Raw genomic sequence first — 24,964 nt, 5'->3', positions numbered from 1 at the left:
TCAATACGATTTCACCTGGGTACGAGTTAACTTGGGTACGAGTTCACATAGGGACGAGTTGACTTGGGGTCGAGTTGACTTGTGTACAAATTGAAAAGTGTACGAGTTGACTTGACTACCATATGATCTTAATTTTTCCAACAGGTCAACTCGTGCCACAGTCAACTCGTACTCATGTCATAGCGCACCGGCTTTTAGACGTACATTAATAGTGCAGAGATAAGATGTCTGTGGCGGGTTTTTCCCGTCTTGGGAAGGCGGCCTCCCAAAACCCTCGTTTGATAAACAAAGGTTGATAAAAACTGATTTGATTATCATCTCAACCGTAAAATGGAGTTCCTCTAATTTCAAAACATTTGATAAATAAAATATCATCAACTCGAAAGGGCTACGTTGAGGTCTCCGAAAAAAAATCCCACGACTGCGTAAAAAAAAGCAGAGTCATATTAATTTTCTGAAATTTTATTTTTGAAGAAAACATCCCCTACCTATTGTCAGTGTGAAATTTCATAACAGAAATAAATAAAACTAATTTCCCTAATTTCACTAATTGTTAACGCTGCCGAGTTCACCTAGTTACGAGTTCACTTGGTACAAGTTGACTTGAGTACGAATTTTCTTTGGGTACGAGTTCACTTCAATACGAATTCACCTGGGTACGAGTTAACTTGGGGACGAGTTCACATAGGGACGAGTTGACTTGGGGTCGAGTTGACTTGTGTACAAATTGAATAGGGTACGAGTTGACTTGAGTACCATATGATCTGAATTTTTCCAACAGGTCAACTCGTGCCACAGTCAACTCGTACTCATGTCATAGCGAACCGGCTTTTAGACGTACATTGTTAGTGCAGAGATGAGATGAGATGTTTGTGGCGGGTTTTTCCCGTCTTGGGAAGGCGGCCTCTCAAAACCCTCGTTTGAAAAACACAGATTGATAAAAACTGATTTGATTATTGTCTTAACCGTAAATGGAGTTCCTCTAATTTCAAAACATTTAATAAATAAAATATCATCAACTCAAAAGGGCTACGTTGAGGTATCAGAATAAAATCCCACAACTGCGTAAAAAAAAAGCAGAGTCATATTATTTCTCTGAAATATTATTTTTGAAGAAAACATCCCCTACAAATTTTCAGTGTGAAGTTTCATAACAGAAATGATTAAAACTAATTTCCCTTATTTCACTAATTGTTAACGCTGCAGCAATCACCTAGTTACGAGTTCACTTGGTACAAGTTGACTTGAGTACGAATTTACTTTGGGTACGAGTACACTTCAATACGATTTCACCTGGGTACGAGTTAACTTGGGGACGAGTTCACATATGGACGAGTTGACTTGGGATCGAGTTGACTTGTGTACAAATTGAACAGGGTACGAGTTGACATGAGTACCGGATGATCTGAATTTTTCCAACAGGTCAACTCGTGCCACAGTGAACTCGTACTCATGTCATAGCGCACCGGCTTTTAGACGTACATTAATAGTGCAGAGATAAGATGTCTGTGGCGGGTTTTTCCCGTCTTGGGAAGGCGGCCTCCCAAAACCCTCGTTTGATAAACACAGGTTGATAAAAACTGATTTGATTATCATCTCAACCGTAAAATGGAGTTCGTCTAATTTCAAAACATTTAATAAATAAAATATTATCAACTCGAAAGGGCTACGTTGAAGTCTCCGAAAAAAAATCCCACAACTGCGTAAAAAAAAGCAGAGTCATATTAATTTTATGAAATATTAATTTTGAAGAAAACATCCCCTACCAATTGTCAGTGTGAAATTTCATAACAGAAATAAATAAAACTTATTTCGCTAATTTCACTAATTGTTAACGCTGCCGAGTTCACCTAGTTACGAGTTCACTTTGTACAAGTTGACTTGAGTACGAATTTACTTTGGGTACGAGTTCACTTCAATACGGTTTCACCTGGGTACGAGTTAACTTGGGGACGAGTTCACATAGGGACGAGTTGACTTGGGGTCGAGTTGACTTGTGTACAAATTGAATAGGGTACGAGTTGACTTGAGTACCGTATGATCTGAATTTTTCCAACAGGTCAACTCGTGCCACAGTCAACTCGTACTCATGTCATAGCGCACCGGCTTTTAGACGTACATTGTTAGTGCAGAGATGAGATGTTTGTGGCGGGTTTTTCCCGTCCTGGGAAGGCGGCCTCCCAAAAACCTCGTTTGATAAACACAGGTTGATAAAAACTGATTTGATTATCGTCTTAACCGTAAATGGAGTTCCTCTAATTTCAAAACATTTAATAAATAAAATATCATCAACTCAAAAGGGCTACGTTAAGGTATCAGAAAAAAATCCCACAACTGCGTAAAAAAAAAGCAGAGTCATATTAATTTTCTGAAATATTATTTTTGAAGAAAACATCCCTTACCAATTGTCAGTGTGAAATTTCATAATAGAAACGAATAAAACAAATTTCCCTAATTTTACTATTTGTTAACGCTGCCGAGTTCTCCTAGTTACGAGTTCACTTGGTACAAGTAGACTTGAGTACGAATTTACTTTGAGTACGAGTCACTTCAATACGATTTCACCTGGGTACGAGTTAAACGGGGACGAGTTCACTTACGGTCGAGTTGACTTGGGGTCGAGTTAACTTGTGTACAAGTTGAATAGGGTACGAGTTGACTTGAGTACCGTATGATCTGAGTTTTCCCAACAGGTCAACTCGTGCCACTGTCAACTCGTACTCATGTCATAGCGCACAGGCTTTTAGACGTAAATTGTTAGTGCAGAGATGAGATGTCTTTGGCAGGTTTTTTCCGTCTTAGGAAGGCAGCCTCCCAAAACCCTCGTTTGATAAATACAGGATGATAAAAGCTGATTTGATTATCGTCTTTACCGTAAATGGAGTTCCTCTAATTTCAAACAGGTCAACTCGTACCACAGTCAACTCGTACTCCTGTCATAGCGCACCGGCTTTTAGACGTACATTGTTAGTGCAGAGATAAGATGTCTTTGGCGGGTTTTTCCCGTCTTGGGAAGGCGGCCTCCCAAAACCCTCGTTTGATAAACACAGGATGATAAAAGCTGATTTGATTATCGTCTTAACCGTAAATGAAGTTCCTCTAATTTCAAAACATTCAATAATTAAATTATTATCAACTCAAAAGGGCTACGTTGAGGTATCAAAAAAAATCCCACAACTGCGTAAAAAACAAGCAGAGTCATATTAATTTTCTGAAATATTATTTTTGGAGAAAACATCCCTTATCAAATGTCAGTGTGAAATTTCATAAAAGAAATAAACAAAACTAATTTCCTTAATTTCACTAGTTGTTAACGCTGCCGAGTTCACCTAGTTACGAGTTTACTTGATACAAGTTGACTTGAGTATGAATTTATTTTAGGTACGAATTCACTTCCATACGATTCCACTTGGGTACGAGTTAACTTTGGGACGACTTTACTTAGGGACGAGTTGACTTAGGGTCGAGTTGATTTGTGCACAAATTGAGTAGGGTACGAGTTGACTTGAATACATTTTGATCTGAATTCTTCCAACAGGTCAACTCGTACTCCTGTAATAGCGCACCGGCCTTTGGACGTACATTAATAGTGCAGAGATGAGATGTTTGTGGCGGGTTTTTCCCGTCTTGGGAAAACGGCCTCCCAAAACCCTCGTTTGATAAACACAGGTTGATAAAAACTGATTTGATTATCGTTTTAACCGTAAATGGTCCTCTAATTTCAAAATATTCAATAAATAATAGCATCAACTCAAAAGGCCTTCGGAAAAAATCCCACAACTGCGTACAAAATAAAAAAGCAGTTTTATATGATGTTTTGAAAGAATTGTTTTGAAGAAAACATCCCTTAAAATGTACAGTGTTAAATTTCATAACATAAATAAGTAAAACCAATTTCCCTAATTTCGCTAATGTTATTACGCTGCTGAGTTCACGAACATGTAGTAGTATTCATGTCATAGCGCACTGGCTATTATACACGTACGTAGTGCAGAGATGAGATGTTGGTGGCGTGTCTTGTCCAGTCTTGGGAAGGCGGCCTCCCAAAACCAACTTTTGAATAACAGAAGTTTGAAATTGAGATCGATCGGCCAGTAAGTAAAATTTCGAGCACACATTTCTCATGAAATCGATGCCCCCCAAAAAGAATAAAACGCTGACTGAGCAATCCAACTGCGAAACTAGTTTATTTATTTCTCATTAATAATTACCTCAGACAGTTTCGCTATTCCTATTGGTGGAGAGCGCGTCACGTGGGTGTGTATAAACCTTTGTTTATGACCGGTAAAAAAGTGTTAATTCATGGGCGTGACACGCTACCTTGCACCTGTTCTTATAAGACATTTTCTTCATTCCTATTGGTCGAGAGCAACAGCTGAAACAGTTGTGCCACATCACGCGATACGCACGACGCGAACAACATTCCCTTATAAGGAGTTGTTTACCCGAGGGCGGCGGAGGGCTTTACCATTTCATAGCTAGAGGGGTGTTGAGTTGAAAGAAATCATTGAACAATTATAATTTGTGAATTTATTTTACTTTTTTACCAAAAAGTGATGATGTTTTTGACCAAAAAGGTATTTATGAATGGGAATCAAAGCGTGTTGAATCGGTTTTCAACTATGTGGTTCAAACCCGCCGAAGCCTGGTTCTTGATAATTTATCTCGACTTCGTCTCGGTACAATTATCAAGAACCAGGCCTCGTTGGGATTAAACCACTTGATGAAAACCTCTTCACCACACATTGATTCCCTTATTAATTAGTATATAACTTTTCGGACAAAAATTTTTCATTATTAGACCGTGTTAAAGTTTGATGTAAACATGTGATCTTCATGAATTCTGTTCTTACCAATTCTGTAACGTTCATGCTTTCAAACCCAAAATATAAAATCTGCCACATAAAATTGTATTTATTGACCAGATGACTCTGTTAAGCAGCTTTGCGGTTTATAACAAATGAAATCTGCCACATAAAATTGTATTTATGGACCAGATGACTCTGTTGAGCAGCTTTGCGGTTTATAACAGCCCCTGCTCCCCCCCCCCCCTCAGAAAATACTAAATTTTAAAAAAATACACCACCAAGGCAACTACATTGGTGTTATTCTCGGTAGACAGCCCTCGGTGCAGAACAGCGAAGTAAATCAATTACCACTCAAAACATCTTCTCATTGTGTTGTAGACTCGTTTTATTCACATGCTGCATGACAATTTTTTGTTCCAAACACAGAGTCTAATTTACGATAGGAAGCCATAAATTTTAGGAATAAAATTTACACACACTCTGTAGCACAGAAAACATTATGCTTTGCATAAACGGCTCGACAACAGAAATGCCCTGTGATAACTACCACAACCTATCTTTCTGAAAGTCTGGAGGTGTAATACTCAGCGCCTTGAGTACCTTGTTTGATAGATACGTGCGCTATATATAAGACTTCAATTTTTTCATTTATTTTTTTTAATAAAAAATGCATGGTTTTATTCTACTATATTTAAGGATAGTTATGTTGAGCCCAAAGTTGAAACCCGCACGCATTTCGCGCAGACATGCATGTGATCTGTATGCCTTAAAGTAGTAAGCCTGACCAAGGATGTTCAAAACTTACGCAACTTTTATTTCAACTTTGCGCTCAACACTGTTCCATAAAATTAGGGCCTGGTTTGGAGGTGTCGATATACACCTGACCGCAGCCGGGTTAGTTCAGTTTGAAACATTTTACATGGTGTGAAGTAATCATTATCTGTTGGTTATTGTGTGCTCTATCTATGACATCCCCAAATTTCCTAGTTGTTTGGTTCAAACTCCACCTAAAACATCAAAGATGCACAGTGACCCTGTATGGGTCAACTAAAAACAACATGCTTCATTATTTTCCCCAGTCCCTTATATGCTGAATTTGATTTGTTCTTTATACAAGAATAATCTACAGTTTGTAGCCTTAAAGGATTCGGATACTTTTTCAAAATGTCCACAGATTTACATTAAACTTACAGGGTTTGAAGATTACAGTGGAAAGCTTCCCTTCAAACATTACTAACTAATGGTTGTGTAGTTTTTGAGAGATGAGTAAAACAAGTCACAAAATCATTTTGGTCTCAGGAGACCAAAATGATTTTAGCATGTAAAATCCCCTTAACCAGTTATGATATTATACCAAAACCATAGTATAACTGGTTAATACGTTTTTACATGCTAAAACTGATACGAAATTACTACTTTTACTCATTTCTCAAAAACTACAGCACCTCAGTAGGTAAAATTTCAAGGGAAGCTTTCTACTATCATAATCTTCAAAATGTGTAAGTTTAATGTAAATCTGTGGACATTGTGTTTTACGTTAGGAAAAAGTACATATACATGTATTATACTCTTTAATAAAGACATCCAGACAGTTAAAGGGAAGGTACACTACTGGTTATTGTCAAAGACCAGTGTTCCCTCTTGGTGTATCTCAACATATTATGCATAAAATAACAAACATGTGAAAATTTGAGCTCAATATTGGTCATCGGAGTTGGGAGACCATGATGAAAAAAAAACACCCATGTTGGACGAATTTGTGTGCTTTCAGATAGGAATAAAAGACTTCTAGCTAGAAGTATTTCATTTTTTTTAGTGAGAAATTACCTCTATTTCAAAATCTATGCTACTTCAGAGGGAGCCGTTTCTCACAATGTTGTATACTATCAACAGCTCTCCAAAGCTTGTTACCAAATGAGTTTTTAAGTTAATATTTGTTTTGAGTAGTTACCAAACGTGTCAATAAACTTAATGTAAACCTCTATTTTGTACAACTGTTCCTGCTAAAGGTTTATATAACACATACATAAACTAGAATAACATCAGCAGGTTTTCATATAAATATAATTTAACTCTTTAAAATCAGGAGGTGATACTGTATCTAAAAAATAAACAAAGCAGGAAAACAGATCAAAGTAAGTTTATACCTTTGGTGAATGTTCATAAATCTGTAGACAATACCAATTATTAACATTTCCATATGCTAAGCAAGAATATAACAAGGTACCAGTCAAAAATCAGCATGCATCTTATGACGATTTGGACCGGTAACCTGGGCCCAGTTTCGTGCTTAAGTAAAAACATTGCTAATAAAAATGTCTGCTAAGCCTAGTAAGCAGGATACCAGCCACAGATGGTACACGTGATATGCTTCGCTGGCTGGTAACCCTGTTCCTATTGGGCTTAAGCAGCTCTATTAAATTGGGCTTTTTGCTAAGGAAAAGATATCTGATGGTAGGCAACTTTTCTATAGTGAACAGTTTTAATCCAACTGCATTGTTATAATTATTTCAGACTCGTCTCCAAAATAGCTTAATAATTTACAATACTTACAAGACATTTTTTTGTTTCCTCATCAAGCAGACATTTTGTCTTAAAAGCAAAATTGCATTGAATAAAACAGTTTATTTTTTCTCCATAATGTGCACACAAAGTCAAAGCAGATTTAATCTAAATTTCACTTTCAAATGCCGCACTTCTTGTATGGAAGTAAAAGCCAAATCGCTTGTCATTGCGAGCGACTACACAGTCGATCAAAGTTTGTGTTTCTGCGTTTTGTTTTGTTTTGTTTTGTTAGAGTCCAGTCACGTGATGCCTAAGAAGTACTGTGATTGTTGAGGCCCTTCTCAAACCTTGGCTTGGGCTCTGGTTCCAAGTGTTGTCCGATATTCGAACCACCAGCTGAAGCAAAAACACACACTACTCCAAGATCTGTACAGGCCTGAAGAAGGCCAGTTCATACTCACTTTGTTTCTGATGTGTAATGAAGCGCAAGGCGCCCAATCTGGACTCGGAGCCCAAGCCAGAGACAGAGCCCAAGACAGGGTTTGAGAAAGGGTCCCAGGTCTCTTCCGAAACGAAGTAAGAGACTCGGGGAGTCCGCCTACAATTTTGCCCGGTAAGTCTGCACCGACCTAGCATCCCCAAGCCATTTCCCCGTTATTAGTCAGTACTGTATTGAACGATTCTCAAAGCAAACCTTTTCTTAGGGCCTTTGGCAGCGACATATTTTCCGTCTGGGCCCAAATTCGTGGCTCTGATTACCAAAAGCAAAGAATCGGCACTTACGGAAGCAGGGAATTCTGTGCTCACGCCAGGCATTATTCACAGGTTAGTGGGCAATTTTGGCTTATGCGTAGGCATACTTCAATTTACTAGGTATCTACGCTTAAACAACTAGCGCAGAAATTCAGTGCTTGCACGTAAGCGGAGAATGGTGATCGTAAGTGCAGAATTCAGCAATAAGCAGAGCCATGAAATTGGGCACTGATCTTGAGGTACTCTAATTAATTGGTGACGGCTTTCTTCTAGTGGCCGTGCTGAATGGCCTGATATTGCCCGCTGGTGAACTCCAGTCACTGATGGAGGTCGTCGACTGGTACATACGAGACACTGCTCTGTTGTAGATTGGCAAGAGCTCATTGGCTTCACTTGAAAGGACCTATAAAGAAACGGAGAAAAAACAAAATGAGTTGTTTATTTTTCTTGTAAAAAATATATTCTTTATCCCCTATGCAAAACTAACAGATCCTGTTGAATCATTGCCGTACCAGCAGCTAACTGCCTTTAGCCTACTGGCTTGCTCGATGGTCTAGTAGTAAGACATCTACTCTATAGCAATGCCAGGTAGAGGGTTCGATTCCCGTCCGAGTGATTTGCCAGTTGAATTTTTTTTTTCATCAGGAAAGCACTGAGCGTACAGTGCAACTTCAATGGCCAATCGAGTCCAAATATACACGATTTGTTCTATACATGTATGCATATGTTGGGATACACCCAGTGAGAATACTGTCTTTGACAATTACTGTCTTTGACAACGATAACCAAAGGTGTCAAGCAGCCGATTTCATGAAACGCTGGGATATCTGGGATTTCATGAAACGCTGGGATAAACAACTCATTTTGTTTTTTCTCCTACATCTACATGTATGGATAAGGAATGTAACTTAGTCCTTAGATTAATTCTAAGTTCAAAGGAAGAGTTTGGTGAATTGGCGACAGTGCCTTTAACTTTATCTTTGCAAATAACGATTAGAAGTATTGCATCTCACCTTCAGGTAGACGACGGCGTCGGTGCCATGGCCATCCATCGAGGACAGGGTGAGGTCTCCGTGGAAATATTTGGCATAAAGTCTGGCGATGGGCAGGCCGTAACCGTAACCAGCCTGTATGAAAGAAAACCACCAAAAATAATATAATGCAAAAAAAAGCAGACAAACAAAAATTGATTGGTTGAAAGGGCACTGGATTGGAAGACGTACATTGTAAGTATGACTTGTGAGGGCAAAGATTGTTCTTGTCATTGGTTTAGCTTTAGTAAGGCATATTTGTTGCACAGGCTGTATTCCTCCCAGGGAGCTGAGATGGCTTAAGGAACTAATTTAGTGGCCCAGTGACCAGGGGGTGAACATGTTTGAAGCGCTTTGAGATGCCTTTCCGGTGTGTAAAGCGCTATATAAAAAACAATTGTTATTATTATTATTACGGCACTAGTTGTAAACTTGTGAGCTTTTGGACTTACAAGTAGCCAATACCAGCAGCCGATTTTAGGATGGGTTGAATGCGTCCTCACGTGTATTCATACAAAACTTAACTCGTCCCAAGATTAATCCTAAATTAGGAGGAGTCTGGTGAAAATCGACAGCCGGCTTAATGATACTTGCAAAGTCCAAACAGAGTGTTGTACTTGGAAGAAATCAGAGCCATAGGGTGCTTAACTTACAAGAGAACTAACATCAGATTGGCTCAAGTCATTGTAGGGACTATCAGTGTCCCTGTCAAAATGGCTGACATCATTGTCTATCTGTCCCAGCATGGCACAGGAGGTGTATGACCTGTCGGTGGTACAGATGTACGACCTGTCGCTAGCAGAGCTAGCATGTGTTGTGGGTAATTGCGTCAACAGGCGCAGTGGGAGCTTGGAGATGGGTTGGATGGTTTTGCATGACTGTCTTACCAATGGAGGAATGGTGGTGGTGCCCGGCTTGGGTGGATGAGGAGCAGTGGTGTACATGTAGTTGAAGAGCTTGTCAATTTGACTCCTTGGGATACCGCCTCCTTCGTCGCTTAACTGCAGAATAAAAAATATCCATGAAAAACATCCTTCTTGCAGTTCATTTGTCAATCAAAACGTACATTTATATATGATTTGAGGCATTTTATTTAAATACTCCCCTACAAAGAAAATGGTATCTTCTTCATGTCTTACCTTTATTGTGACATCTTGTTTTCCCTTGGTGACTAGAACATTGATTTTAGGGTAGTCCGTTACTGAGTCACCGTGATGCTCCATGACGGCACGCATGGCATTCTGTACGGACCCCAAAAAAAGAAGACATTTCTTAAAATCTCAGTGAGAGAGTGAGACAATGATACTGGATTCTTTATCGCAACCCTAGGGGTGTATCAAAGCACTGAGTATTCTTTCCTGCAAGGTTCGAGCTATGCTTGAAGTATGAGACCTTTTCCTTTCTAGCACCTTGTAAATAGTGCAAGGTATGCTGTGGTGCAATAAGCAGCCGATCAGACTAGGAACACCTGGGCCAACCCCTTATCTTTACGATAAGTACACTGGGTTCTATTATGTGTATTACATAACACACATAACCTACAGCTTTACGTCCCATCCGAAGGTCTTTGTGCACAGGCTTGAGTGTTTTTTTTTTGTAAGCTTGTATGACAAAAGTCACCAAGGGTAGAGAAGAGTGGGTACGAGCGAAGTCGACTAAATACCCCTATGTCAAGGAAAGGGTTAAACTACAGAACTTTGCCTTTACCTTAAACAGTTCAAATAAGATATGGTATAAATGTGAAGGCACGTACACCATTGTGATTCCATCAGTCTTATCGCGGGCTGAAAGAAAAGGAAAAAAGGCACAAATCATTTTACGAAAGCAATGCAAAACAGCTACTGGAGCTACTATTTTTCAAAGAGAATGCTACATGTATTTAAACTATTCTTCTTACTTTAGTCTGATTTTAGATTTATTTGAACTGAATTTTCTTGGTGATTGAAAACATTTTAAATGAATTTCAGCAAAGATCATTTGTTTCCGTTTTTTGTTCAAGCTGGTTTTTAACAAGTAACATGTATGAGGGCGTTGTTTTTAGGGTTTTTGTTTGTTTGCCACAAAGCACTTACCATCAATCCATTTGACATTCACATCGGGAGACCCCAGGTAATACTGATCGCAAAGGTATTTTGCACCATCGTATGCATCTGTATATAAAAAAAACACAGTTTTGGTCAAATGTCCTCATGGCTTTTTAAAGTTATTATCAAATGACTATTCCTTATTCACAACTGCACTCTTTGGGGTTGCTTGCCCCGGGGGATACTGGCTGGCCTTTTCACATGATCGCTTTACCTCAGATCTGCCCCGGCAAATTGGCATACCCCGGGAAATAGCCACCCCTGCTCCCTCTCCTCAGTAGGTCCAATTTCTCTTCTGTAAATGTCTAAAAGCATGGGTGCTTAAATGATTTCCATTTCATGGGCGGAGCTCCGTAGGTGATAAAAGGAGGGTGGTGGTATTTGTTTACCTTTGATGACGGACACTACATCGCAGTTTGGATTAATGCTCCCGATATGTGTAGAATGTGAATTGGGTGCACAGCCAAAGATGAGCGCTGCAAGAAGACAAAGGAAAAAAGGGACAATCAAAACTATCTATTATTACAACAATGGGAGACTTTTGGGAACACTTTGGAGCAATAATAGAAAGGTTTGCGGTAACACCATGCAATGACTATCTCTAATGAGTTGGGGTGGTTCTGAAAAGAACCGTTGGTTTCAACTCGATTTGATCAGTATGCTCTTAGCGCCTTCTTTCTCCAGAAGACGATCAGAGCATGCTGATCGAAACGTCGAGTTGAAACCAACGGTTCTTTTCAGAACCACCCCAACTCATTAGAGATAGTCATAACATGATGTTACCGCAAACCTTTCTCTATCGTATTTCCACCATGCAAAGTTTCAAATCCTACTTTGGAGCAAGTTCGAGTGTGCACATTTATTTGACCAGCAACGTACAGTACAAGCGCAGTGAAGCACTCACACAAATGACTACTTTGGAAGCCTAGTCAAACACTGGTACCATCGTATTCAACACTACATTGCCAATCACCTTTTCGCTATAATGTCACCGGTTCCCTGCTCCGCTTTACACAATTTAGCATGAAACAGGCTATTGGGACATACCAGTGAAGAAACCATCATCCATGGCTGGTTCAAATGGTCGACCACAGAATCGACCAACGGTAGACCAGCCAGGGTTCGAGTCAAAATAGTCAACCTTAGATAACCACGATGCGCACTCGAACTTGCTCTTGGTGGCAGCAGATCAATCGCTCACTGAAAGGTGCGTATGATTTAGGACTAACTAAAAAGCATTTTCCTCTTTTCACCTTGAAAGTATATCAGACGGTAATTAGTTATTTAAATAACTCATATAGGCCCTTTGTGCTGGTAAGCTTAGTAAAGTAATGAGAATATTATTTTATACAATTTTGTACATGATGATAGGCCCCTAACTCTTTAGAATTATTTCAAACAATTCATCACTTCGACTGTGTCAGACATTTACAGTGTCATTTACATCCATGGTAATCAGTAAATGATGATGATTATGACAGAATGAAGATGCTTAAAGCCAATGGACACTTTCTGACCAGAATAAAAATTAAAAGTTCACAGATTTACAAATAACTTACAGGGTTAATGGTGAAAGACTTCCCGTGAAATATTAAAACAATTATCAATTCTCGATATCGAGATATGCAGATTTATTTTAAACACATGTCATGACACGGCGAAACGAGTGGAAACAAGGGGTGGGTTTTCCCGTTATTTTCTCCCGACTCCGATGACCGATTAAGCTTAAATTTTCACAGGTTTGTTATTTTAAATATAAGTTATGATACACGAACTGTGGGCCTTTGGACAATACTGTTTACCAATGTTGTGCGATTGCTTGAAGTGACATACATGGAACAAGCTACCCAACAACATCAGAAACACTCACTCTCTCAACACATTTCAGACTCGTACCAAGAAACTAACACTTACTGCAAGTTATTAACATTTCTTTATTGGTGTAATGTTCAGAGAGCATTTGTTTACTTTTGTATTATCTTTTTGTAAAGCGCTTTGAGGAATTTTTATATTAGAAATGTGTGCCGCGTAAGTTTGTATTATCATGTTAATGGTGTCTTGAAGATTGACTAGGCCCATTCTTAATTAGAACTCAAAACCCTCTGAATAAAGGACGTACACAGCAAACTGTGTACATGTACCTTAGTTTCAATACAGCATCGCCCGACTACACTACCAGTATATTTTTCCAGCATTTAATAAACAAAATGTACGTAGAATAATTAATTTTGCCGTTACTGTTATTACTGTGACTCGCCAGCAGGATTAGTTATATCTTAGTTACTTTCTAACACTGAGCAGCTAGACTGGCATTTTGGCCAACAGACCACTGCTAAGCAAGAACGCTGACAAATATTCTAATTATTGCCCATATAAGTACATGGTAGGAGTTGATCAACTCGTGAAGTACCAGTAGATTACATAACAGTGACATTTTCTTGTGAAACAGGAACCCCACTCATCTGCATGCACAGGATGATTTTGCAAGGTTTTTACACTAACGTCACAATAGCCATGAAACAATGGAGTAATCATAGAACTGCACCACAAAAAAAAAGGTCAGGGCCCAATTTCATAGAGCTGCTATAAGCACAAAAAGTTGCTTAGCATGAAATTTTTGCCTTGATAAAAACAGGATTACCAGCCAAATTTCCATGTGATTTCAGGATAAGCAAACAACAGTCTGAATACCAGCAAGCAGTGCAACAATTGGCAGTTTGGGTGGTAATCCTGTTTTTAATCAAGAAAGAAATTTAATGCTAAGCAAATTTGTGTGCTTAGCAGCTCCATGAAACTGGGCCCAGGCCAACCATTATCATTTCACATGACTCAGTCATTTCCTCTGCAAGTGCAAGGCCCCCCCCCCCAATCAACAACCTTGGCCTCCCATATGAGACACGAAGGGTCAAGTGAAAGTTGTACAGCTGGCACTCATTTCCCTTTTCCTGTGACTTTTTTCTTTATCTGGCAAGCTATACCAATCTGGTTCATCTCACACCATGCCAATTGCAACAAAATTGCACCAGGGCCCATATTTTATGGGCTCTGCTTTAGAGCAAGGAACCCTGTGTTTTATTCGGTTTACCCTTACACCGATGTGTGTAAGCATTGTATACTCCGTGCTTTCCTGAGTTCTGTCTGATTACCAGACAGAAATGTCACCCGGATATCAGTCGCAACGATTTTTGTTTTTTTATTGTCCAGGCAGTATTTACATTAAAGACTCGTGTGGGGGACCCTTGCAACCAAGGTTATTGCAGCAGTATATTGACCTGAGATATGATTTATTGTCAACACTATTGTATGTAAAGCAGATGATGAAGATTAATTTCGGTTGAATCTCGGACCTACATGTACATGTACAACTATGCACTTCACAACCCACATCTCAATGAACTGATATGACACGGACCTATTGTTGTCATTGATAACAACTCTGAATAACCTTGGCCTAATTTCATAGAGCTGCTTAATGCTTAAGCAGACAATTTTGCTTAACAAATCCCTGCTTAGCAGAAACTAAGCAGGATACCAGACAGAAAGGAAGAAAACACTTACTGTGTTGATTGATGAGCATTCTAATGCTTATACGTGAGAGGTAGAAACGATCGAGAAAGTATTGGATTGTGCTCTCCTCAAAATGTTCAACTTCGTAACTCTGCCTCATCTCCAACACGCCCTGTTACCATGGGAACAAAAGACAGAGAAAAACTGAAACCACAATATCAACACTGTGTACTGGGTCTTACTTTAAGTATGTTCCAGATGTAATTTCTAATTAAAGATTCACAGTCATTAGCATTTTTCTGCAAAGTAAAGTTTACACAAAACATGTATTTTTGGAAAAACAGTAAAAACCTTAAAGGCACTGGCCGGACACTATTGGTAATTACTCAAACTAATTGTCAGCATAAAAATTTACTTGCTAACGAGCAATGGAGGGCTTTTGATAGTATGAAACTATGTGAGGAACAGCTCCTTTTGAAGTATCATAGTAATTGAGAAAGAGGTAATTTCTCACTCAAATAGTAAAAGACTTCGGGCTTGAAGCCTTTCATTAGGCATCTGAAAGGGCACACATTGTGCAACAAGAGTGTTTTTTTCTTTCACTATTCTATTAAATTGTATGACCAATTGAGTAAATTGCTGCCTTATGCATGTTGGGAAACACCAAGTCGAAATACTGGTGTTTGACAATTATCAAAGATGTCCAGTGCAGGGGGGGGGGGGGAATGACACAAAAAATGACTTGGGGTAAACCTCAAAATAAAACTTTGCATGAGGTCTCGACAGTTAGCAGGTTAGTGTGAAGATTTTCAGTTCCCTTACCTGTGCCATCGTCTCAACGACATTTGCATGCCTGTTTCGTATTGTGATCAGTTTATCTGTAAATCTGTAATGATACAAAAAAATAAAATCACTTTAAGGTTCTTAATCTAGTTTTGTTTGAGGAGTCACCATAATACATAAAACTCTCTCTGAGTTGTGGTGGTTAGCTGAAAAGAACCAACAGCTTGAGATTTCAATCAGTATTCTCTTGGCCCAACTTCATAAAGCTGCTTAAAGAGTTTGGGACTTTTGTACTGAAACAAAACACAATGTACACAGATTTTCATTAAACTTACAAGACTTGAAGATAATAGTGGTACAAAAGCTTCTCTTAAAATATCAATTACTGAGGTGCTGAGCTTTTTACCATCATTATCTTTGAACTGAGTAAGTTTAATGAAAATATGTGGACATTGTGTTTTGTGTTACAAAAAGTACCCAACCCCTTTAAAGGGGAACATCTTTAAGCGAAATTTGGCGATGTACAGATGTATCTGGTGAAGTATTTTGGCTGGTAACCTTATTCTACTAAGCCAAAACTTGTTGTGATTAAGCAGCCCAATAAAACGGAACCCTGATCGTCTTCAAGAAAATGCTTAAGTTGTTAAAACTCAAAATTAGAAGAAATTTGGCAATTCAGTAAATCACCATGACATACTCAAAGTAAATTCAATTTTTTGTATTGATTTATAATCCTAAACTGCAAAGCTTGATCATCAACCCATCTCTATCTGTCCCCAAAATGATTCTCTGCATAACAATAAAAAGAATCAAGGATAAAGGTATAAAGTTTGGCATCTTTCACCGATAACAGAAGCTGATAAATGTTTATGGACTTTGACATTTTGGAGGCAAACAAACTACGTCACTGCACTACAAAGGTCAAAAAGGTTGTGAGTACGTGCAGGGTCCAATCTCATTTCTACTGTCAAAATCTGTGTTTACGCTTAGCAGAAAAAAAAACATGCTCAGCATTAAGCACATTTCGCAGGTTAGCAAGGACTTTTGCCTTGCATGCATCGTGAGTAGGCCTATTGAACATTCCTAAGCACTTTTATATTACATAGCTAGGAAGTTTGCAAAATCCTAAGCCTACAACATGTACAATGGTGACCAATTGACCGTAACAAAATGCAAATTCACGATCTCATGAACAGGGCTGTGTAATCCGACTAAAACACTTGGGGGAAACAAACTTGTCATTATCTTGTTTTGTGTTTCTGGTCAAAGTTCTACCAATTTGTAGAAAAGCAGTACCTTTTGCTGTGTGATCGGGGTCCATGGATTTTTTGGGTATACCCCACCCAAGTCTACCCCAATACAGTGACATTTTATTGTTTCATGATTGCATCAGCATTCGAGCTTTGTCAATTATCTGTCTATTATACTGCAAGGGTAAACAACATGAACAATTGTAAACACTTGTGGGAACCAAAAAAACACAAAAACAATCTTCTTGAAAAATGACAGTTTTGGATTTGCCTCTGATACAATTTTCCCACCGAACCTGATTACAGTAGCATCAATTGTCTTAAGAATGCATTTGAGCCTGATAGAGTCAACTGTCGGTCTATCACACGACAAGGGTAAACAACTGTAAACAATTGGTGAAAATACAAAATACAATGACACTCTTTCTTGAAAAAATTGCACCCTTGGCTTGTCTCTGATGCCATTTGTCCCCATAGATGAACAAAACACCATAGACCTTTTCGCAAATACCCATTGTGCAAGCACTAACTGTTGAATGAGGTGCATGCTGGTCCAGCTAGCAATCAGCATGCACCTCATTCCACCCCTAATGCACGCATACCAAGTACACGTATTTGCGATTAAGGTCTATTGTATATGAACCCCAATACAGTGGCATCAATTGTTTCATGATTGCATCAGCATTGAGCCTTATCAATTGTCTGACTATCACAGCGCTAGATTAAAGAAATGTAAACACTTGGTGAAACTACAAAAACAATAACAAGCTTTCTTGGAAAATTGCAACCCTGGCTTTGCCTCTGATTCAATGTTCCCCCTAAAATGATCAAAACACAATGAACCCAGTAGTATCAATTGTCTAAAGATTGCATTTGAGTCTGATCAATGGACCCTTCCCATGAAATATGCTAATTACATTCACGCATCATACAGACCCTGTTGGTTGGCAAACGCCATAGAGTTGTGCACTAAGCAGACGCGCAATCGCGTCTGCGTCATGCACCCATTAGCCGTGCATAAAACAGTGCGATGTTCCCTCATTTTGCCAACCTAAACGTTAGTGCGCACGCGCTATGTGCAATTTACATATTTCATGGGAAGGGTCTATTATCTGTCTATCATCGAGTGAATGTGTGAATAGACTTACTGTTGCATTGTCTGAGAGTCGTTCGTGCTGTCGACATACTCCAAGAGATCTCCCAAAGACTGTGTGTACCTGAAACAAAAAATGTACACAATACATAATTAATAATAACAATCACCATTCTAATGAAGAAATCAATCTGCCTTAAGAGCTTTCGACCATTCTTCACCACCACCCTGGGGCCTGGGCCCAATTTCATAGCGCTGCTAAGCACCAACATTTGCTTAGCATGAAATTTCTTCCCTTTACCAGCAAAATTTGTATTTGTTGCATACTGCTTGTTACCAGTGTGGTATTCAGTTATGGACATTTGGGTGGTAATCCTATTTTTATCAAGGAAGAAATTTCATGCTAAGAAGCAAGGATTTGTGCTTAGCAGCTCTATGAAATTGGGCCCAGGTCATAACCCCAAATAGGATTGACAGTTCTGTACTTTTTCATACCATGATTTGACTGTTTTGCTTGAAGGCATTTGGAGGAGTTTCTCTGGTAGGAGATTGATCTCTTTCATGATGTTGCAGATCCGGACGGGTAATTCTTGCCGAAGAAACATGAACGATTTCTTCTCATTGGCTTCATTTAGACCTGCAAAGAAAGGACAACAAACATGATGTCAGGTTATTCCACCAGGTTCGAATCCTGCACCGATCAGTTACGACACTTGTGTCCTTGAGCAAGCTACTTACTAATAATTGCTTCTCTCCACCCAGGAGAATAAAATGCCTACCGGCGAGAGCCGAGGAGTTACCTGAAATGGTATCATATTTCCAGTGACTAGGTGCAAAGGAAACCAGATATAAACACCAGCATGGTGAGCCACATTGGCGCTAGAAAGACTTTACTTTGATTGGGAGAAATGTCGGCCATTGTTCACGTAGCAAGGTTCAAATTTCAAGAACGTGTTGTGGATATGAACAAACGATACGCAAAAATGAAATGTTAAAATGCACAAATACTGGGTTGTGGCAACTTTTATATTGTGTTTGGAGGAAGACTTTGTTGCATATTATGTAAGGCATATAAAGTGCCATAATACCCTGAACAGGTCAAGCAAGTCTTGTGCAAAAAGAACTGCAGATTGGTATGTTTCGGAAATCTTCGGTGCCCACTTTGTGTTAATTTTTTTAGAATGAAATAAAGTTGCCGTTTAACAGACCCCAACATTTGAATAGAACGTGCAAGACTTACGGCTGGTCTATTTCACTCATCAGCCATTCCATTGTGACTCGCGTGACAATCTCACTGGTTTTTCAACTTTTGAAAGATCTATACTCCAAAATATAAAACGTGGCTCTCATGTAACTCAATTTATATAAACTTAGTAAAGAGCCCTATAATAAAAAATAAAAAACGAACACAAATTGTGTAGGTATCATGTTTTTATAGGTGTTCCAAAAATGTGACTCGCGTGACTGCCAAAAAATGAAAGGTCTTGTATCCCTGTATGCCGTTGCCCATTCGTGAGAACTCAGAGAAACTTTTTAGTCCCGGATCACTTTTTTTTTAAGTACAAGAGAAGCACTATACTTCACAATAAAAAGTACAAAATAAAAAGTTTTTAAAAAATTGAAAATTTGTTAAATGCAACGTGACTCGCGTGACAGAAGTTTGTGACTCGCGTGACACGTGAGAAAATATACAATAGCTAAACAGGATACTGCATAACAAGAACAATTTATTTCATTCAGAACACTTAGAACTTGAAATTGAATCTTTTCATCAAAGGAAGAAACACCTGAAGCAACATTTAAAGGAAAATTAAGAATCTGAAGAGGCTTTGACTTAAACATGGTAATGTTGGGACGGTTCTGAAAAGAATTGGTGGTTCAACAACACTGTCTGGTCGAAACGTAGAGTTGTGAAACCACCAGTTCTTTTCAGAACCACTCAAACTCATAGAGAGAACCCTTGCTAGAAATTATTATATTGTTTTGTGATTGGGGGAAGGACTTTTTTCTCACTACACTTGGCAGAGTAGGTTGATAAGAAACAACCAATTTTGGTGTCAAGTTCTAATGGTATTAGACTGTGTTAGGCTGAGTACATGTACATCTGTTAAGTAATTTCTTTATTGATGCCCCTCTCCAAATCTAACTTAAGAATACTGTCTTAAAATACCCAGTTTCATCAAATATTTTTGTTCGTTCTTGTTTTAAGTTTATCATTCCTTGTATTATAATTATTTAAATTATGCAGATGTGAATACATTGTACAGTGCAGTATGCAGTGTACACATGGTACATGTAGTTCAACATGATCTGCTGACAGTGTGCCAAGTCATAATTGTACACTGTAATAATTCCTTTTTCTAACATAAATTTATAAATTCAGGGGCATAGTAGTATGTTCCAGTGGGCTGGGGTGCTTTTTTAACATTCCATGTAGACATCATCCCCAGAATACTTTGGTAGCTTTTGCCAACCATGTGCATTAAGTGCATTTGCCGTGACTCGCGTGACAAACTCGAGGGTGTTTTTTTTAAAAAGTAGAATGCCTAGGTAAAAAAAAACTAATAAATTCTTGAAAGACCCTTTGAAAAGACCACTATTATGAGAGAGAAGAAAAAAAATGTTGAGGGTCTATAACAGAAAAAATACTATAATCATTTTTTTTGTGACTCGCGTGACAGTAAAACGAGGGTAAAAATTAACTCCCATTTTTCAAAAGTCAATAGTTCAAAAAGGTATATTTAATTTTGGCTGTCCTTACTAATGACTCTTTGTTGTTTATACATAATGATTAAATCTGAACACCTATTGTTTCATGATTTTTTTTTCAAAACCTGAATTTCAAGGATTTTTCAGACTTCAGTGTACACTTTTTACCCTTTACTCCCAAGGCTGTCACAAAAACAATAAAGAATATTTGTATAAAGTCTTTTTAGAAATAGAAGCACTAGGTGTTCTTGTTTCAAAATAAATGTAAAAACTTCACTGATAACCATTTTAATTTTTTTACTATGAAGCGCAAATACCATGGAATGGCTGTCATGCTTGTGGAACACAAGTGCAGTAATAATTAGGGTTTAAAAATGGCTTTCTCATCGTATCAAAAACAACATTTCAATGTCAACTGGAAAACAGTCACTGGTTGAGTATCTGATGTGCCCATCCTCTCCTTAACTTTCTTGTAAAGCGAGGGTTAACGTGATTTACTAGTATAAAAAGAAAGTGAAATACTGTTGTTTAAATGCATTGTGTGCATTAAAGTGTAAATTGTGACAGCAGGCTGATGTGTTGGAATTGATCATTGTACAGACCTGGAATTTCACCTAATGATTAAAGCAATTGGACACTTTCGGTATTAAACAGTATTGTCCAAGGCCCACACTTTGTGTATCACAACTTAATATAAAATAACAAACCTGTGAAAATTTTGGCTCAATCGGTCATCGGAGTTGGGAGAAAATAATGGGAAAACCCACCCTTGTATCCGCACGTTTCGCCGTGTCATGACATGTGTTTAAAATAAATCTGTAATTCTTGATATCGAGAATTTATATTGTTTTAATGTTTTCTCAAAAAGTAAAGCATTTCATGGAACAATATTTCAAGAGAAGTCTTTCTCCATTACCTTCTGTAAACCCTGTAAGTTATTTGTAAATCTGTGAACTTTTAATTTTTATTCTGTTCCGAAAGTGTCCAATGGCTTTAATGGGTCAAGGCCATTTAAGGCCAGGAGGTGTACTTCTAGGCCTGCTGTGCTGTACATGTCCACAATTCCTTACAAAATGTATTCTACTTTGAATGTACAACTGTTTTAATTTATGTGATCACATTTACTGTATCATGATTTTAATAGAGATTTCAGAGGGTAGGGTGAAAGAAAAAAAAAATGGACAAAAAGGGCATGGCTTCAAAAAAGGATGAGGGCAGGGCCGATCAAAATAGTGTTTGGCCTCATTCTGGTTTATAATAACTTGATTGAAGTTTTGGCCCAAGTACGTACTTTGGTAGTGTACATTCTGTTAATTAATACGTACATGTACATGTACAATGTACATTTGTACGTTGTAATTGTCAAAGACCAGCATCCTCAATTGTTGTATACCCAGTATTAGGACCTACCGATTAAGATCATCGAGAGAAAATAACAAGAAAACCCACCCTTGTATCCGCGCGTTTCAGTGTGTCATGACATGTGTTTAAAATAAATCTGTAATTCTCACTAACGAGAATTGATATATTGTTTTACTGTTTTCTCAAAAAGAAAAGCATTTCATGGAATAATATTTCAAGAGAAGTCTTTCACCACTACCTTCTGTATACCCTGTAAGTTATTTGAAAATCTGTGAACTTTTATTTTTTGTCTGTACCGATAGGGTCCAATGGCATTAACTACATGTTGGCCTACAGCCAAATTCAACTGACAAAATTTACAACACCAGGTGTCACTACAAACAGCTGAGCTGGCATTACTGTGCACAATGTTGAAGGTATTTATGCTATTTATAAGCACTATGTGTACAATGTATTATTTGCACGTATTAATGGTAGAAAAGCACATTCTACAAGGTTATTGTTGTTGCTGGCAGCCTGCCATTATATTGACCCAGTGGGCGTTGTCATGCAACTCTGAGTTCTGATTGGCTGCATATGGGGGTGTGTGAGTACGTCAATGCATTATGAATGGCACCATACATGCAATACCAACTAAGGTCTGGGCAGAAGAATGCAGTCTAATATCTATGACCTACATGTAGTTGATTGTGGAGTGGATTTTGCCTACATGTATGCACAAAACCTCACGTAGGCAGGATAAATTTATCATGTAGTTAACTGGCTGTCATTGTGCAGTTTATACGAGTCAGTCAATAACACAAGAACAAAATATCAAACATGATACTCTGCACAGATTGCAAATTGTTACTGTCTGGTATTTTTAACAGCACACAGATGTTTGAAATATATATTTGCGTACATGTTTTCTAAAAGAAATGAGGACTACTTTTGTAGTAAACGGTATAATTTTTATGTTGTTGTTTTTGGTGTTTAGGTCTTTTTACGTTATTATTTTTGTAGAATTTGCTAAATGATGGCCATGAATTTGACTTCACTACATTGTAAATTTATTAAGAAATAATTTTGTTTTAAAGCCATTGGAGAAATCAACTATATATGCTTGTTACCAGCATTGACTCTTTGTATTCATGACATTGTACACACATCAATATTAATTTAAACCTATATTTTGTTGTAAACATTATATATTTAAACAAATAGCAAATATTTTTTATTGAGCTAACATATAGGCCTAATGACAAATATTTTATTTGTGTGTCTAAAGGCCTCATTTTAAAGCAAGGAGCTATCTTCAAGTTCCACCAAGGGAAAGTCACTCTCTTTTTTGTTAGTATAACTGTTTCAAGTTTCGTTGAAGGAGAACATTAATTAAGCGCACAAATATCCTTAACTTACTTTCACAGTATTTCAGACAAGATATTTCCCTGACAGAATGATTTTGGTTAAAATCATTGAGATTTCACATTGAAAAAAAGTCAATAATGTGTCGAATTTTAAATCTGATCTTGTTCAATACCAATTTTTGTTTTACCTGCACTCGATGTGCATTTATTACCATTTATTAGCACTGTTTGTGTACTCCAAGTACCTAATTTGATAATTTCTTTTTTCTTTCTTTTTCATGTGAGATTTACAACACACTGACTCAGTCATGACACATAAAACTACATAGAAATTAAACTCTTGAAGTAAAAATGATACAACCCATTTTGTAGTCATGATTGCTTAGAATTTTTTTTTTTATTTAGATGAATTTACTTCTTCTTTTTTTTTTTTAACTAAAAATTGGATTGTAATACTTTTACTTTAAGGGTTTAAGCCAATAATTATTTAGAGTATATTGCATGCTAGCCCACCTTGTTGAGCTGTTAATCAGTTAGTGGCTCCGCTTTTAACATCGGCTCATCACTGTCACGTGATGAGACCGATGTTAAAAGCGGAGCCATTACAGCTCAACAAGGTGGGCTAATTGCATGCAGTGGTCTACAACTAGTACTACCTTTAAAAAGTTCTACTAAGCCAAAAAATATGTATTCTGTATGTTAATGTATCTGGCCGGCCGCTTCTTTTTCAAATTCATTCATGAAGATTTCATTCATCTTAACTCAGATTTTTAATAAAATGAGGTGTTGCTTTTAGTAAACACCAACAATCATGAGGAAAAGTTTCCGTATGGCGCCACCACTTTTTCATTCGAAATAAAATAATATAGTATCTAATTTACCTGATTGATATATCCCTTTTTGTAAAAATGAGTGAAAAAGTGGCGGCGCCATACGGAAAGTTATCCAATCATGACAATGATGAGTGAAAGAATACGTTAACAAAAAGCATTTTTGAGAAAAAGTGCTGAACACAATCGGAACCTTTTCCGAGTTATACAAATTTAATATAAAATAAACCACCAAAAAAAACGCCCAAAAACACTCACCGAAATCCAGGAATTGTTTCATCGACAAAGGTGACGGCGAAAACTTCGAGAAGTGTTCCACTTGTGAGGGGAGACTTTTTAAAGTATTAAACAGAAAAATTGTCAAGCGAACCATACTGAAATACTGTGATGATGTTGCACTAAACTTGTAAAAATTGACCGCCTAACCGAAGCGGAAAGAGGTCTTAGCCCCGCGGGGGAAATACTGTCTTTTGACGGCCTGGCCGGCCGATGGAGCCGGTTTCGGTTTGTTGTTCCCGGTCGCGGAACTACTGTACGAGACGACTGAATACACTGCTGTTTCTGTTTTCTGTCAACAACTAGCTCAAAATTATTGGGTCTTCAAGCCTCTTTTTCAGTCTTCACTTGCTTGCTGATTCCAGATTGATGTCTGATTGCAGATCGAGAAGCATGGTTGGGTTGATCACGACAAAATAGCAGATTTAACTCAAAGTTCAACGTAAACCGGTCACGGAACGTCGATCGGTGTTGTGTGGGCGACGTGCACTTCTTTTTATGTTGAGAGCCGAACGGAAAATCACTGTGGAAAATCACCAACAATCCACCTCGTCCTCACAAAAGCTCGATGCCATTGACAGGATTAAGAAACTCTGAGAACCTGAATACAAGGATGATATCACGGTG

The 24,964-nt window shown here is 38.1% G+C and overlaps 1 protein-coding gene across 1 annotated transcript; it reads right to left on the bottom strand.

The window, feature by feature from the left end:
• Positions 1-5,181: 5,181 nt before the first annotated feature.
• On the bottom strand, positions 5,182-24,828 carry LOC139937236 (pyruvate dehydrogenase (acetyl-transferring) kinase isozyme 2, mitochondrial-like). Its single transcript, XM_071932322.1, has 12 exons — positions 24,320-24,828; positions 18,310-18,451; positions 17,870-17,938; positions 15,511-15,574; positions 14,740-14,860; positions 11,571-11,657; positions 11,170-11,247; positions 10,805-10,881; positions 10,237-10,338; positions 9,985-10,098; positions 9,080-9,193; positions 5,182-8,469 (listed from the first exon to the last, which is right to left on the bottom strand). The coding sequence occupies exons 1-12, from the start codon at positions 24,432-24,434 to the stop codon at positions 8,311-8,313; spliced, it is 1,242 nt and encodes a 413-aa protein (XP_071788423.1). The 5' UTR covers positions 24,435-24,828; the 3' UTR covers positions 5,182-8,310.
• Between the last annotated feature and the right edge of the window lie 136 nt (positions 24,829-24,964).

Source organism: Asterias amurensis, chromosome 5 (genome assembly GCF_032118995.1).
Source record: "Asterias amurensis chromosome 5, ASM3211899v1".
NCBI classification, from domain to species: Eukaryota; Metazoa; Echinodermata; class Asteroidea; order Forcipulatida; family Asteriidae; genus Asterias; species Asterias amurensis.
The sequence above is the reverse complement of the archived record's forward strand: the minus strand, read 5'-3'. Positions and strand labels throughout refer to the sequence as shown.

What these genes read in the sequence shown, in the direction of transcription:
- LOC139937236 (XM_071932322.1), bottom strand. Translation starts at nt 24,434, where the DNA reads ATGGTTCGCTTGACAATTTTTCTGTTTAATACTTTAAAAAGTCTCCCC. An exon ending in GACTCTCAGACAATGCAACA is followed by an intron (nt 15,575 to 17,869) that starts GTAAGTCTATTC and finishes GTATCATTACAG; the next exon opens with ATTTACAGATAAACTGATCA. An exon ending in CCACCACCATTCCTCCATTG is followed by an intron (nt 9,194 to 9,984) that starts GTAAGACAGTCA and finishes TCTTTCATACAG; the next exon opens with GCTGGTTACGGTTACGGCCT.